The following is a 17,007-nucleotide window of genomic DNA, read 5'->3' as shown; positions in this document are numbered from 1 at the left end:
CCTTAGATATCGAGGGTATGGCCTTTCCTCATCCTCCATAAAGTTGCAAAACTAGATATAACATTGAATTCATACTAATACCATAGTCTAGAAGCAAACAAGGGTCATTTTATGACTTACCAACATATAGAAGGAACTATTGGGTCATTGATATCCCCAACTTTAATATAATGTAAGCTTAATGGAGGAAACATGTTCCAATGACTTAAATGGAAAATTGATTGTGTTACCCTGATATGATTACATTAATATTTTAAAAATCCTCATGTTTTCTTTAGGTATTTTGTCAAACCCTTGTCTTGAAGCTTCAATTCTTTGGTACTAAGAAAATAGGTTAGCAAATGGTTTCCTCAAAATTGATATTGCTCAAAATTGATGTTGACAATAGGAGTAGCATAATGGTTATCCTATATGAAATCATCAAGCATCCTAGACCCTACAATATATGTTGTCATGAAGGCCATAAGTCATGTAAATATTTGGTCAAACACTATTTTGACAACATCATTATTGTGGTACCTAGCATACTTATTGACCAATTTATCATCCAACTATAGACAAGTAGATAGAGAGGTATCACCATAGCTGTTAATAAAATTTCCAAACATCTTGGAATAAAACTCGTATCTTGCATATGTATGGGTGAAGTAAAACACTACACAATTGAAACATTAGTACCCACATAAATTAGAGTTGTTAATGGTTTTCCATCTACCATCTAGAAACATTGTAGCACAACTTTTACAGATCTATTTTGGCTCAACCAAATTATTTTATTTCCTTTGTCTCTCCTAATATCCATTCCTAGGATACATTTTACAACTTCCAATTTCTTATTTTAAAATTGTGTTAAAAGACAAGACTTTAAATTAGAAATCACATCCTTATTATTAACAAATAATAACATATCATCAACATATAGAGTTATAATAGGAAAACAACCACTTTCATTTTCGTAATACACACAGTGATTTGATTTGAACCTTAGAAAGCTAACCTCAACACAAAGGAATCAAAATTTTGTACCACATTCTAGGATACTATTTGAGACCATATAAATACTATTCTAACTTGCAAACTAATGACTATTTACTTATTTCAATATAGTTCTCTAGTTGTGTCATGATGATCTCCTCCTTTAAGTAACCATGAACGAATGCAATTTTCATATCCATTTGTTCTATCTCTAAATCAAGGATTTATGCAACAAATAATAGAAAACTAATAGATGTTAACTTAATATTACTTGGGAATATCTCACCAAAATGTATTCCCTCAACTTGGGAATATCCTTTTGCAACCAACCTTACTTTATGCTTTTCAACAATGCCATCCAAACTGATCTTATTCTTGAACACCCATTTACATCTAATGTGTTTTCTTCCATCAAGCAATGGAACTAAGTCTCGTGTATCATTTTTTTTCTGCATCCATTTCCTCATCCATGGCTACTCTCTACAATTCCTCGTCTTCCATCTCCATTTTCTCTTTCATAGTTATAGGCTCATTAATGTTATTACATAAAGAAAATATATATCAAAATTAAGAATGGCTATAATTATACTATCGTAATTGTCTTCTTTTCCAGGTGGACCTCCTCTAAGTTTGAGGTGTAGTTTCTTCCTCCTCTTTTGGACTCTTTGAACCTTCCTACTCATCTTGTCCTTCACTAACTTCTTCTTCAATTTCCAGTTAAATTCAACCTTCTTGTTCTTTGATGGTAGTTGAACCACTAAATTCTTCTCATCCTCTTTTGGTTGCTCAACTATGGGAGAAGGGACCACTTCTCCAAAATTGACATTTTTCTATACAACAATTTTCTAACCAAAGGATCCCAAAGCTTGTACCCTTTCACACCAATACCATAGCCATTGAAGACACATTTCATTTTTTTGTTATCCAATTTATATTGTTTCTCCTTAGCTACAAGAGAATAGGCCTCACAAGAAAAGACAAAAGATGTCGAAGATAGTGCTTCTTTCCCATCGAAGCATCCATATGGCTCTTATCCACATTAGCTAATGTGGGAGAACTATTAATAAAGTAACATGCAATCAAAAATGCTTCAACCAAAAACTTCTTCTCTAGGACAAATCCATTAAGCATACTCGTTGCTCTCTCCAACAACTTCTATTGATTTGTTTTGCAACTCAATTTTTCTAAGGTTTACATGAATTTGTCTTATGTATTTCAATGCCACTCTCCTTGAAATAATGATCAAACTCTACAGAACAAAGTTCACCGCCATTAGCAGTCCTCAACACGTTAATCTTCATACATATTTTAGTTTCCAACAAATATTTAAGTTCCTTAAATTGACTAAAAACCTCATATTTAGTTCTAAGGAAGTATATATGTGTCCATTTAGAATAATCATCAACAAATGACACGTATTATAAAGCCTTAGAAAACTGAAGGAAATTTAACTAGAATAAAACATTAAACTGAATTAAGTGCAATAACACATAAGATTTATGAGAACTAGAATAAAACTAAAAGTGGTTATGTTTTACATATATACAATGCCTGGCAGAAATCAAATTCAAAATAATAATCATTCAATCCATCAATAATATTTTTCTTTCAAGGACCATGGAACATTCTCACTTATATAACCAATATGTTTCACGATAACATTGTCTTCTTTGGAATTAATTTGATTTCTAAATTAAGAATTTTCTTAGGAGGTTTTGATTGTAAAAAAGTAGATCCTATAGATTTATTAGCTACAAAAAAATTACTCTTAATAGTGCATTCATTAAGATGAAACAATCTATCCACATGAACATCCTTAGTGAATACCATAGCTCCATGAATTATTTTTCACCCTTTGTTATAGAAAACAATTTTCACACCTACATCATTAAGTGTTCTTATTGATACTATATTTCATGCTAAATACAAAAAAGTGCATAACTCCATTGATCCCCTTCACTCTGCCATCATGGAATCTAATGAAGACTTTACCACATCCAACTGTGCTGATAGGAGAGTCATTAATAATGTATACAAATTTGACATCATGTTTTTCATATGCTCAAAACCAATATTGATGAGAATTCGTATCAAAGGAAGTTCTAGACTTTATCGCCCATTCAATATGGCATGCACAAGTTGCCAAAGTTGTAAAAAATACATCTCCATCATCTTCTTGAGAATATTTTCTTGAATCATTATCAAAATCATTATTTTTCTTTATCTTTTTCTTCTTTTCTTCTTTGCAGTCCCTTTTAAAGTGACAAAATTTGTTGCAATTCCAACATTTTTCCTTTGAATTTCTATGAGACTTTCATCTCCCACATAATTTGGATATACTCCTTTGTCTTCTTTCTTTTATCCTTTTATCTCCAATGAATGGTGATCCAGGAGGATCTCTAAAACAAATTAAAATTGATGGAAACAATTTGTAATGTAAATGTACTCTTATCAAAGAGCTTCTCGAGATATTTTGAATTATGCTTAAATAGAGTTAAAATAGTGTCATAAGAGAAAGTAATGGCCTGCTAAAGCCCTGGAAAAACATGAAATACAGATGTGCATGTGGGACACATGGAATCACTAGGAGATGTCATGTTTATGTACCGACATTGTATGGATGCTGATACGTAAATATGATAGGATGACATGTGGAATTATGATATTGAGGTGGACTGTACAGATATTGACATGAAAATACATATGGTGATGATGTGGCAATTTTGATCCAGGTGGATACTGGTGGCCACCCACCTATTCCACCTAGACCCCCTAATCAGTTTCATCTGTTTCCTGGTTCATTTTTGCATTTACTATTTTTAGCAGTTTTTCAGGTCCTAAACTTCCGGAGTAGTTTTGACCCCCTAAATGATGTTTTTTTTGGGGTCTGTGGCGAAACCTGTAGTAATCGGTGAGACCTTTCCAAAAACGTATTGTACACACCAAACGAATATAATTTGACCAAGTTACAACCTCAGGAAGTGGACTGCCCCACTAACCCCAACAGGGCCCACAAAATCTTGGTGTTACATCTCCCGAGGTTAGGGTTTTGGTTGTTTAGGGTTTTCTCATTTTTCCAATAATAAATAGGCCCTTGAGCCTCATTGTAACATAGTTCAGTGGCATGTAGCTACCACATCTCTTCTTAGTCATAAGCTACCATTGCCTGAGCTATCTTATTTCCATTCTGTTTGCAAGCATAGTTTAGTATTTTTCTATTAATGAAATGAACTGTTTTTCTACTGCATCTTTGTGTTTATGATTATATATCTAAGTTGTTACATTCCTGTATAAGTTTAGATTAGTGGTATTAGAGCAGTCTTCTCTTTCTTTGTTTTTCTTTGCATGTCCCCAACGAGGTCAAGGTATAAGGAGTTAGGGCTTGATCTAGTTGAACTATTGCAAGATCAACCTTGCAAAACCCGACGACCTCCCATGGTGGAAGAAAAGAAAGACGAGGGGCAGGAGATCCTTTCAAAATGTTGCTCGAGGAAGCCCTCGAACGATAGAGGGACCCGATGATGGATAACTTTTCCCAAATCCTTTGAGGGCTACCCACAGGTGATGCATCTTCATCCAACAGCCACTCTGGAGGCACCACTCCTTTTAAGGTATAATTTAACTTTGATATTCCCATATTTGAAGGCTTGATAGATGTAGACACCGTAGATAAATGGTTAAATCTGTTGGAAGGATATTTTTAAGTTCACAACTTTTCCAATCGGGGAAAGATTACTTTTGCACTTCTCAAAGTTGCCCCACGTGTCAAGGACTAGTGGGAAACCTACTGTGAACAAAAGGATGAGGGTGAACCCTTGTTGTTTTCAGCCGCACCCACTTGGCATTCTTTCTGAGACGCCATCAAGGAACAATATTACCCTGTCAAGAGCTATGAAGACAAATACATAAAGTGGACCATGCTACGATAGGGAAGGGACTAAGAAGTGCCAGAGTTAACAAATATTTTCCATACCCTTCGCACAGAGCTGGGTATCAAGGATACTAAGCAGAATTTGGTGCTCAAGTACCACAACTGTCTACATAAGTACATCCAAGATGAGATGGAGTTCTTGGACATTTCCTCGCTCGACACGGCGTATCGGTACACTGTCAAGATTGAGTAGAAGTTTAGAAAAAATAAGCGGGACTTTTGATCTACAAATCTAAAGCATGGAAAATGTGCCCCCAAACCATAGAACAAAGGACCAAGCCAAGGCAGGGCTACCCATGACAGTCCACCAAAGCCGTAAGCAAAGAACAATGCCACGAAGACAAAGGACATGGGAAAATGGTCTGAGTTCCATAAGAGCTCCACTCACAATACAAGTGGGTGTTAGGCCAAGTAGTCATTGGTGGCCAAGCTGAAGGATTCTGAATAAGACACAAATTTCGAATCTAAATCAAAACTCCATAAGAGAAATGAAAAAGGGAAACAGATCACTGATGTGGAGCCCAGTGCCACTGTGACCACCACAAATATCCAAAAGATTGAGCCCGAAGATCCAAAGGAGGGGGCACGCCTCTTCCAATCACAGATGTGGGTGAAGGGTTCTCTGTTGCAGTTCATTATTGACAGTGGGAGCCAAAAGAACCTCATTTCAGTAGAGGTCATGAATTGGTTGGTCCTAAAGACTACAACACATACATAGTCGTACACCATCAGATGGCTTCACCAAGGACGAGATCTTCGCTTCAGCCAACAATGTCGCCGTCCCTATAGCATCAAGCCCTTCACAGATGAGGTACTGTGTGATGTTGCTCCTCTTGAAGTTTGTGATGTGTTGTTAGGAAAACCATATTTCTGGAAGCGACATGCTGTATATGAGTCTAGACCTCGCTCTGTGATTATTACTTTGGCTAATAAGTTGTACAGGATACTGGAGGTAGCCCCGCCTACCGCCATCTCTTTAATCACTGCAAACCAATGCAGTGAGATCATTTCCTAGACCAGGAAATTTGTTTTCCTTATGATTCGCACCTAGGGCAAGAAGAAGGTTGTGGCCATGGAATCTAGGCAGGGCTCCTTTGCATAGCAAAAATAGATGGACAAGGTCATGGAGGAGTACAAGGATTTTTTTCCTCACCCACAGGGGTACCTCTGCATTGTCACGTCAAGAATTCCATCGATCTGAGCTCCAGCATCAATGCCCAATGGACTGATCTATCGATGCTCTGTTCTGGAGAATGATGAGATCAAGAGGTCGATTCAGGAACTATTGTAGAAAGGGCACATCAAGCCAATCTTGCAACCTTATGGGAGCCTGATTGTATTGGTACAGAAGAAGGATGGGACCTGGAGGCTCTGTATTGACTATCGGGTGCTGAACAAGATCAATATCCAAAATAGGTACCTGATCTCGCGGATTAATGACCTTCTGGACTAACTTAAAGGGGCAAAATATTTTAGCAAGATTGACTTGAATTCAGGTTATCACAAGGTGCCTATCGAACCCTCCAATGTGTGGAAGGTTGCCTTCAAATCCAAGGAGGGCCTTTTCGAATGGTTGGTCATGTCATTCAGATTGAAGAATTCCCCTCCAACCTTCGTGAGACTAATGGAGGACATCTTGCGACCCTTCACCAATGCATTCGTGGTGGTGTATTTAGATGACAACTTGATCTTCAGCCAAAGTTGGGAAGAGCACCTCCACCATATTCAAAGGTCCTTCAAACCCTGTGACAACCCAAGCTGTGTGCTAACATGGAGAAATGCACCTCTGGCCTGACCCAGGTTAAATATCTGGGATACATCATTGATGAGCAAGGTGTACATGTGGACCCATCCAAGATATGAGTCATTCAGGATTTCCTAGCCCCAACCACTTTAACAGAGCTCCACAACTTTTTTGGTCTTGCCTATTTCTACACTAGGTTCGTGTTGGGGTTCTCTCATATCACTTGGCCTTTAAGTAAATTCACCAAGGGAGGAGCGAAAACAAAGATTTTTTGGTCGAAAACCCAACAAAAAGTGTTATCCTCCTTGAAGAATCGCCTCTATTTTGCACCAGTGCTCACATTACCAGACCTACAACAACCATTTGAGATTGAGATGGATGCCTCTGACTATGCTATTGGTGTGGTTATTACTGAGCATGGGCATCCAGTGGCTTACCACAGTGAGACACTTTCAGACACAGTCCGAAAGTACCCCACCTACGAAAAGTAAATTTCTTCCATTATGCGGGCCTACCGTTAATGGAAGCATTAAATTATAGGGAAGGAAACAGTCATCCACATAGACCACCGATCTCTATAGTTCATACAGACACAAGGGAAGTTGCAGAATAATCGCCATCAGAAATGGTCCACCTATTTGCAACACTTCCATTTGAACATTAAGTATAAGAAGGGTAGCACCAATAACGTCGCTACTTGCCTCAACCGACCATCGGTCATTGTGCTAATCATTGTGGGCATGAGACATCGGGGTGGCAACTCTTTACAAGAGCGATCCAGAATTTGACAACATATACCAGACACTTCTGGAAGGGAAGAAAGTTCCAAATTTTCACCTACAGGATGCACTGTTATGACACCTAGGACACATCTATGTTCCTTCAAGTGAGCGTGCCAAGATAATTTTGGAGGTGCACTACGATAGGTTCGATGGACATTTCAGAGTAGAGAAAATAGTGGCGGTATTACAAAAGCATTTTTATTGGCTGAAACTTCATCAGGATGTTGGGAAGTACATTAGGTCCTGCACCGCCTGTGCCATTTCCAAATCAACCATTAAGAAGAAAGGGTTGTATACTCCTCTATCTACTCCTAACTGACCTTGGGAATTTATCTCCATGGATTACATGTCGGGCCTTCCTTCTACTAAGCACAGTAACGATTGTGTTTTCATGGTCGAAGATAGATTCTCTAAGATGGCCATCATGACAGCCTACAAGAAGAGTATCACAGTAGAGGCTGCTGCTAAACTCTTCTTTGAGCGAGTGTGGGTACACTCTGGGATCCCATAGTCCATTGTCTCAGATCAAGTCAACAAATTCCTGAGTGCATTGCGGTCATGTCTCTCGTCAATTCTTGATACAAAACTTACTAAGTCCATGACTTTCCATCCCAAAAATGATGGCCACATAGAGGTTGTCAACAAGATGATTATACACATTCTGCGCATGTACAACTCAAAGCATCCTTGCACGTGGGACGAAAGTCCCACCTATGTCCAACACAGCTATAACAAAGCTCTCCATAACTCAACAAGCCACATCCCCTTTTAGGTAGGGCTAGGATTTCAACCATTATGCTCGATTGATGTGGCCATACCATTTGCAGCCACTCAGGTAGATTCGACTCACCTTCAATCCGAGGATGAAAGGGCTAATAACTTCATTGAGTGCATTCAACACATCCACCAACAAGTCCATGATATATTGGACAGAGCCAATGCTAAGTAAAAGCAGCACCATGATTAACATCGAGTGTCACATAAGTTCCAATTGGGTGACAAAGTTTCGCTACATTTGCAGAAGGAGAGCCTTGCTGTACCCCATCGTAAGCTTCGCCCGTTCCGATATGGTCCATACACCATCACCAAGGTCATTGGTGACAATTCCTTCAAGATCAACATCCCACCATTCCTTGGTTTGCACCCAATTTTCAATGCAAATCGCCTTCGGCCATACTTTCCACCATTGTTGGACATGCGACATTACAAAATAGCTCACAAAAACATAGCTCAACCCGGACTGCATGCAACAGGCCACAACTGATCGGATCATGGACACACAGATGAAGAACACTTGCGAACAGAGGATACAGTTATACTGAGTTATCAAAGTAGGCTAACTCCTTCACTAGGGCAAGTGGTTCACCAGGGACCGGGTTCAATAGAAATTTCCTCACCTCATGGAGGCTCTGCATGCAATGGGGACCATTTCTTCCTAAGGGGGGAGGAATGACCCAGGTAGATATTGGTGGCCACCCACCTATTCCACCTAGACTCCCCAGTCAGTTTCATCTATTTCTTGGTTCATTTTAACATTTACTATTTTTAGTAGTTTTTCAGGTCCTAAACTTCTGGAGCAGTTTTGATCCCCTAAACGACGTTTCTGAGGTTCACGGCAAGTCCATAGCCATACATAGGGGCTTGCGGTGAAACCTGTAGTACTCAGCGAGACCTTTCAAAAAAGGTATTGTATGTGCCAAATGAAGATAATATGACCAAGTTTATGACCGCAAGAAGTTGGCTGCCCAACTAACCCCAACGGGGCCCAAAATCCTTGGTGTTACATCTCTTGGGTTAGCGTTTTGGTTGTTTACAGTTTTCTGATGTTTTCCAATAATAAATAGTCCCTTGAGCCTCATTGTAACACAATTCATAAGCATGTAGTCGCCACATCTCTTCTCAAAGATAAACTACCATCGCTCGAGCTATCTTATTTCCATTCTGTTTGTAAGCATAGTTCAATATTTTTCTATTAATGAAATGAAGTATTTTCTGTTGCATCTCTATGTTTATGATTATATCTATAAGTTGTTGCGTTCCTATTTAAGTTAAGATCAAATGGAATGATTACTGGATTGCACATATGATGATGTGACATGATAGGTGAAAAAATTAGAGTGTGACACATGGGAAGGTGTGTTGACATGAATAATAGGTGGAAGCACCAGAACGTGACACATGACAGAGCTAATGTGGCACAAATTTGGTGCTAATGTGGAAAGGTAATGTGGAGAGTCAGCGGGCTAATTATGTGGCATACACATGGTCCAGTTGAATACTCACATGTGGTCCAATCATTCATTGCAATGTGGTAGCTTGAATTGAAGAAAAAGGGCCTTATTGACCATGGAAGGACCATGTAGGAAGATCAAACCCTCAACCTAATTGGTACAACTCAAACAATTTACCACAACACAAATTGTTTTCTATTAGAAGCATTATGGAACAAAATTTTATTTAAAGTTCGTGAAACTATATTGTATTCAAAATGGCATTGGGCGAGATCGACCCCATGACGTTGACCTAATAGCCCAAACCAATTTATCAATGAATCAATGGCTGCAATTGGGTAGTGAGATGAAAGGTTATGTATTTAAAGTTTATTGTTACCTAATTTCCCAAAATGGACCAACCTCAGGTTTGACCCTGTGACCTCCCCACCGACAGTTCAGTGACTTAACCAACATGCTACTAAACTACTTGAAATAACAAGTGCTGGTAATTTATATTTGATGTGTAAATCTTACGAAAGCCCACAAAATTACCAAAGTCAACAGGTTCAAGCTTGCAACTTGGTGTATATATAATAGGATTTTTTTTGCATTCCACCAAGGAGGCCGTAGGTTAATACGTTGTTGAGGATTTTTTTTGCATTCCTCCAAGGATGTCCGAGGTTAAAAATTATTGCAGGGGTATTCTTTTACGCAAAGTTTGAATACCAAAGACTGAACAATGGGAAGGTTTGGATTTAACCCAAGACCTTTTGTTCAACAAATCTGTGCTTTTACCAATGCACAAGAAAGTGTGTTTTGTGGAAATGTTTTTTACCAAGAGTTTTTGGGCTATTAGCTCTCTGTGTAATTTTGAAGGAAATGAAATGATTCACATTATAATAATGGATCAAATGCATAAATGAGCGGGCCCAAAGATGCAGCCCAAATTGGGTGAAGTATGTTATCAAGATGTGTCTCTCTGTCTTTCTTCTTACTATTCATTTATGAATTCTACTTTTTAATTGCTCAATAACATTTTGAATTTATGATAAATGCATTCACACTTAAGTTATTGTGAATTCGTGAGTGTAATTTTAAGAAAAAATGGTCAAAGCTTCATTCATGGATTCAAAGGATTTTCACCTAACCTCCTATGATAATAAGGCAATTACCACCTCATCAACCACTACTTTTTTATAGTACTCTGAATGGTCATTACCAAGTTACCCCTTTAATATGTTAAAGACCACAAAATAATCATAGATAGATCCTCCTCGTTTATCTCCACTCTAATTAAGATAAATAGGTCACATTAGTATTAAATGCATTCAGGTGCATAACTATAAAAGTTATCTGGTGCTACAAAAGTTCTCTTTAATATTATAAGATTCTCATTAGCACTACATAAGTTATTCGCAAGATTATAGAATTATTATAGGTGCTACAAAAGTTCTCTAACACTATAATGTTTTCTCTACAATGTTGCATAAATACTCCACAATATTGATTGAGGTAATTTCTCCAAACCATTACAAGGTATAAGCACTTTTCCTAACCATTAATGTTACTTTTTAAAACAAAAATATTATACTAATTAAATAACATTATTTAAAATATATATATGTTTATCTTGATGCCTATACATCCATTATCACTTTACCATGTATCAGATCAACTATTTAATCCACATTGGTCACCATTGATGTAGCCATAACTCCTTTGTAAAGTTCTTATTTTAATTGAAATTTTATTATATATTAAACACTAACCTTCGAAAAAAAATATTAATAAAACATTAAAATTTATTTTAATATTTTATTATTAATTTTTAAATTTAAAATAATTTTGAAAATTTAAAAATAAAATTAAAAATTTCCCTTTTATTTTATATAAGTGTTTTTTAAAATCATTTTATTTTGATAATAAATTTATATAACCTAATATCTAAAAAGAATCCACGATAATACACTTTTTCTACCTATCATCGACTTCCATTGAAATTCTAACGTACTTTAAATATGATTGGTAATTATTATAGAATATTTTATTAAGCATACTTTCGGTTTGATGCCCGACCTTCATGATGATAACATAATTTTAATTCAATGTCCCATTTACAGGCGCGCATACTTTTCCATTTATATACACACACGCTTTACTTTAGTGGCACATTTACAGTGGAAAAAACAACGAAAGTCCTCGGTAGCGCGGAAGGAACCGAGAATTACCTGCGAATATTATCGAGTACCTTCCTGCAAAGAAAAAGAACGCCGAATATCGAATGTTGTTGTAACAGAAGTAAAGCATATCCAATACCATATAGTAGGGTTCCTAGGGTACTGTACTCTCTGTGTCTCTATATATATAGACACAGACGGATCGATCGATCAGTCATTGCAAGGAATTATTGCCATCAATCTCTGATAGCATACACAACGTCGAGAATGGCGCTACCTTCAACCGCCCAAGTAGCCAACATTGCAGCTCCCGCTCCTGCGCATCGCCCTGCAGCTGCCAGATCCTCATCTTTGAGCCGCTCACTTCCCTCTGTCTTCAAGGTTTGTTTTTTTACTATTCATATTTTCTTCAGTTTCTAATATAGTTTGAATGATGTGTTTTCTCTTTAAAAAAATTACAAGTTTAAGATTAATAAATCCCTTGTCCTACAAACCGCTAAAATAATAATTTAACTTAACTTTCACCTTAAAAATAATAATAATACTACTAACAATCATCTTATGTGCTGCAGAGAGCTGAAATATCAGAGTTTGCGGGGCTGAAAACGACATCTGGTTGTATCACATATGGAAGACAAGCACGGGAGAACAACCTCAGCCTCTTTGATGCGGTTGCCTCACAGGTTGTAGCTAAGGTGAGTCAATACTATTCCCAATCTTATCCACTCATCACAGCTCGCGCCGCCAATATTTGCTGATGCATTTTATTTGGTAACTGAAATAATCAGGCTGGAAACTCAGGAGCCGTGAGAGGAGAAACCGTTGCAAAGATGAAAGTCGCTATCAACGGATTCGGACGCATTGGCCGCAATTTTATGCGTTCCTGGCATGGCCACAAGCGCTCGCCTCTTGAAATCGTCGCCATCAATGATATTACTGGTGTTGAAAATGTATGTTATAATAGGGGAGGGGAGACCTTTCATATATATATATATATATATATTCTCCAGATGTTTAGATGGCATTTCTTTTCCATATTTATGAAACTGAGCGTATAGTTTTACTTTGAATTGTGAATGCAGGCTGCTCACCTTCTGAAGTATGACTCAATTCTGGGTAAATTTGATGCTGATGTGGAGGGCGTATTTAAAGCTGATGGGAGTGGCTACAGAAGCATGCACGTGGGTGGGAAGCCAATCCATGTTCTTTCTGAGAAAGACCCCTCGCAATTGCCATGGGCGAACCTCGGTGTTGACCTTGTCATCGAGGTAAGGGCTTATATATCTTGAAATACATATATTATGCTTCGAATACGTAGTAACTATAGTTGACATAGATATAGTTGAGCCTGAATTAATGCAATCCAATGATGCAGGCGACCGGAAAGTTTACAGAGAGAACCCAAGCTGAGAAGCACATTGGAGCGGGGGCTAAAAAGGTGATCATTACAGCACCTGGGAGGGGCGACGATATTCCCACATATGTTGTGGGAATCAATGACAGCGAATACTCTCACGACGAGCACAACATCATTAGGTTAAAAAAGCAAACCATCATTTCATTCCTTTCTCAGAGTCATGTCACTTTCATCAATCTTTATAATCTTTTGACCATTGAGTTTTACCAGGGCAAAACGGAGAAAGATCTGCAGGTTGCCCGAATGTGTTCCAATAATATTCGTCATAGATAGTTCCGATTCAAATTTTAGTGCTGTAGAATTATTTTGTGTGTGTGTTAAAGAAGATATTTGATTTCTAGTTTCTCACCGAAGTCTTTTTCTCTTTTCCAATCTTTACAAACACTAAAAGATAATAATATCAATCCTTACTTGATTTTGACATAACATAACTTACGTTTTGCAGTAATGGCTCTGGCATAGTAAATTGCCTTGCTCCCTTAATCAAAATACTGAACGACGAGTTCGGTGGTAAGTAATTGCTTCCTGATTTATGGTATTTGTTTTAGGAGATTAATTCTGTTAGGGTGGCTACAAATATTTCGCTAAGGGCTTCATAGATCTATCTAAGTGCTTAATTGATTAAAACAAGAACAAAATCGGCCCAGCTATATTGCAGGTATCCATGGAAATTTTACATGGTTATAATTGTATGTCGTCGAAATCGGTCGAGCTTACCAATATAACATAAGAATGGTGTCATGTCGATGTTGCAGGTATAGCGAAAGGGAGTGTGACTGCAACACTTTCATACACCAGCGATCAGGTGATTGGATTCTGTAAAACCTTTTGAAAGAAAACTAGTGGCAAATTTTGAATAGATGGATTCCACAGTTCTTCATCACATTTTAATAAATCTAGTTCCACTAAATTGATGTTATTAACGTTAATAAAGAATTCGAACCAGACAACTCTTATTGTTTCATATAATTAGATGAATGGTTATGGAAAGGTTTCATTTAAATTTGGGTGACTCAATGCAGAGTCTGTTGGATGCAATACACTGTGACAAGAGAAGAGCAAGGGCGGCAGCGCTAAACATAGTTCCAACAAACATCGATATATCCATTAATACACTCTCTCGAGTGCTGCCCAGCACTCTCAATCTCAACGATAAGTTCAACGGCATTGCTATGCGCGTGCCCACCCCCAACGTTTCTGTCGTGGACTTGGTGGTCACCGTGGGGAATAAGGGGTTTACCGTAGATGATGTGAAGAAAGCCTTCAAGAAGGCTGCTTCGGATGGACCCCTCCAAGGTATTGTTGCAGTGTGTGACAATCCCTTGGTGTCCATGGACTTTCTCGGTTCCCACGCTTCGGCCACTGTAGATACTACACTCACCATGGTCATGGGAGAGGACATGATCAAAGTGGTCGCTTGGTTTGACAATGAATGGGCTTACAGGTATTCATCTCATAACACAAATATTATGCTTTTAGCAGCAGTGTATTAAATAAATATTGCTCATTTATCATTTTAAACGACTGAAAGTTTCAAACTGGTCAAGAACTAAACCATTAGATATATACACAAACATATATAGATAATCTGTTGATGCATTCCCTTCTCAGTCTATATTTTTTATTTACCCAACTTTTAGATTAAATAAATGGTTGCTTAACTTTGATTGTATGTTTCGTTTTGTAATAAACAGCCAGAGAGTTGTAGAGTTTGCACACACGGTGCATGCAAAATATGCAGCGACCTTGGGCGAAGTTCTTGTTCTTGAGGAAGAGGAAATGTGCAGGGTCGATATAGAGGACGTTGAATGCAAAATATACGACATTTAATTCTAGCGTTGGCTACTCCCTCTTTCGACCCTCCCCTTCCATATCTTTTAGTCACAGTGCATAATAAAAAAGAAAGAGGAAGAAAATAAAATTAATTTATGTTTTGGTGTTGTTTCGGTGTGATGTTAAAGATATTTGTGATACTCCTTCCTTTCCATGGTTATTAATGTTCCCTCATATTTGTAGTCACTCTGCGAAAGTAGAAATAAGTGCATGTGGGGGGAAGGAAAAAACTGGTAACAAAGCTGTTCTTTGAAGTCCCAGTTTATTCTGACATTTTCTACACCCTCGGATCGTTTTAGTTTTATGGTTTTGATACGGTGGAAAGACATGTTTCTCCAGTGTCACGCAGCGTTGATATAGATTTGTAATAATATATTTTCATATAAATAATAAAATTGTTATTTAGTAATATTATGGTGTGTAGCTTCTCTTTATCAAGGATGGTATTATCACTGTTTATTGTAAAACTCTATTTTAATAATGGATCACTTTAAAAAGCAAGATTATGGTGTGTAGTTTCTTTTTTTCAATTTAATTAAAAAAACAACAAAATTAAATTAAAATAAAATAAAATAAATATTTTGATTGATATTGATATTTTTTCAATCTTAATTTAAGATTTTAATTTTTAATTTGATTAAAAAAAAAAAAAAAAAAATTTTGATTGATATTGATAAGGGATGTATTGATTTCTTAATAACATTTATTTATATATTAAAAATGTCAACAGTAAAATGAGGTGAATCTTTATTGTTAAAAATATTCTTACATTTGCCAATATGGGATGTATGATGAGATGTTTTAATGTTGATTATAAATTGAGGTTTATCAAGTCATTTAGTTAATATGATTGTGCTATTATATTTTTAAATTCAAGATTGAATATTTTTAATTAACTCTTTTATTATATTGTTTTCTTTTATTTTTATTTATTATAGCAAGAATGAGTATATAGATTATATTAAAAATCAACACCTCTATGGGGCAAGTACATCAAGAGATACATTGCTTTTGCCTCATAAAATTCTAGAAAGGCTAAAAACCAATCTCCTCCCAATAAGAAAATGGGGGTCAAATTCCAAAAACTAAATCTTCAAATGTTTATTCCTATAGAAAATGTCACGCCAGGTTAACTCCAGAAATTAATGAGCGCAAGAAAGAACTGATGATTTTATTCATTAGCCAACTATTATTTATACATACATAAAACAGATCAGTTCATCTTCTAGATGACTATCCAGCTTCACCCATCCGTTTCGGATTAGGTGTCAACATTCCCCCCCCTTAATCTGAAGGGATGTTGGTGAGTCCAAGCATCATTCTGAATCTTTCAAGCTTTTCTCTTCCAAGCGCTTTGGTGAAGATGTCTGCAATTTGCTCGTTTGTGGAACAATGACGGAGATGGATTGTTTTGGCCTCAACATGATGTCGGATCAGATGATATTTAGTGTTGATGTGCTTAGTACGATCATGGAACTTTGGGTTCTTGGCCAACTTTATTGCAGAGGTGTTATCAATCATGAGTGGAGTTTATTGTATTTGTTTTACCTGCAAATCTTCAAGAATTTTCCTGAGCCACACAATTTCTTTTGTTGCTTCATCTGCTGCCACATATTCTGCTTCTGTTGTGGAATCTGCTGGTACTGATTGTTTGCGTGATCTCCAGGAGACAGCTTCCGATCCAAGACTCATAGCATATCCTGAAGTAGATACCCCAGTTTCTTTGTCTCCATCGAAGTCTGAATCAGAGTATCCAATCAAGTTGAAGTCGTCCACCTGTGTATACTTGATTCCAAGGTCTTGAGTTCCCTTCAAGTACCTTAGAACTCTTTTTGCAGCAGACCAATGTCCCTCACACGGCTTTTGCATAAACCTGGAGAGGATTCCAACAGCAAATGAAATGTCTGGTCTGGTAGTAGTGAGGTAGATGAGACT

The 17,007-nt window shown here is 37.2% G+C and overlaps 1 protein-coding gene across 1 annotated transcript; it reads left to right on the top strand.

The window, feature by feature from the left end:
* The first annotated feature begins 12,089 nt into the window (after nucleotides 1–12,089).
* LOC149143250 (glyceraldehyde-3-phosphate dehydrogenase A, chloroplastic-like) lies at nucleotides 12,090–15,069 on the top strand. Its single transcript, XM_089451743.1, has 9 exons — nucleotides 12,090–12,203; nucleotides 12,395–12,517; nucleotides 12,611–12,772; nucleotides 12,905–13,090; nucleotides 13,198–13,358; nucleotides 13,685–13,749; nucleotides 13,995–14,044; nucleotides 14,262–14,683; nucleotides 14,934–15,069. The coding sequence occupies exons 1-9, from the start codon at nucleotides 12,090–12,092 to the stop codon at nucleotides 15,067–15,069; spliced, it is 1,419 nt and encodes a 472-aa protein (XP_089307869.1).
* Nucleotides 15,070–17,007: the final 1,938 nt, after the last annotated feature.

Source organism: Pinus tabuliformis, chromosome X (assembly GCF_031772625.1).
Source record: "Pinus tabuliformis cultivar Carrire ecotype Pingquan chromosome X, CPIR1, whole genome shotgun sequence".
Lineage (NCBI taxonomy): Eukaryota > Viridiplantae > Streptophyta > Pinopsida > Pinales > Pinaceae > Pinus > Pinus tabuliformis.
This window is presented reverse-complemented; position numbering and strand designations above follow the sequence as displayed.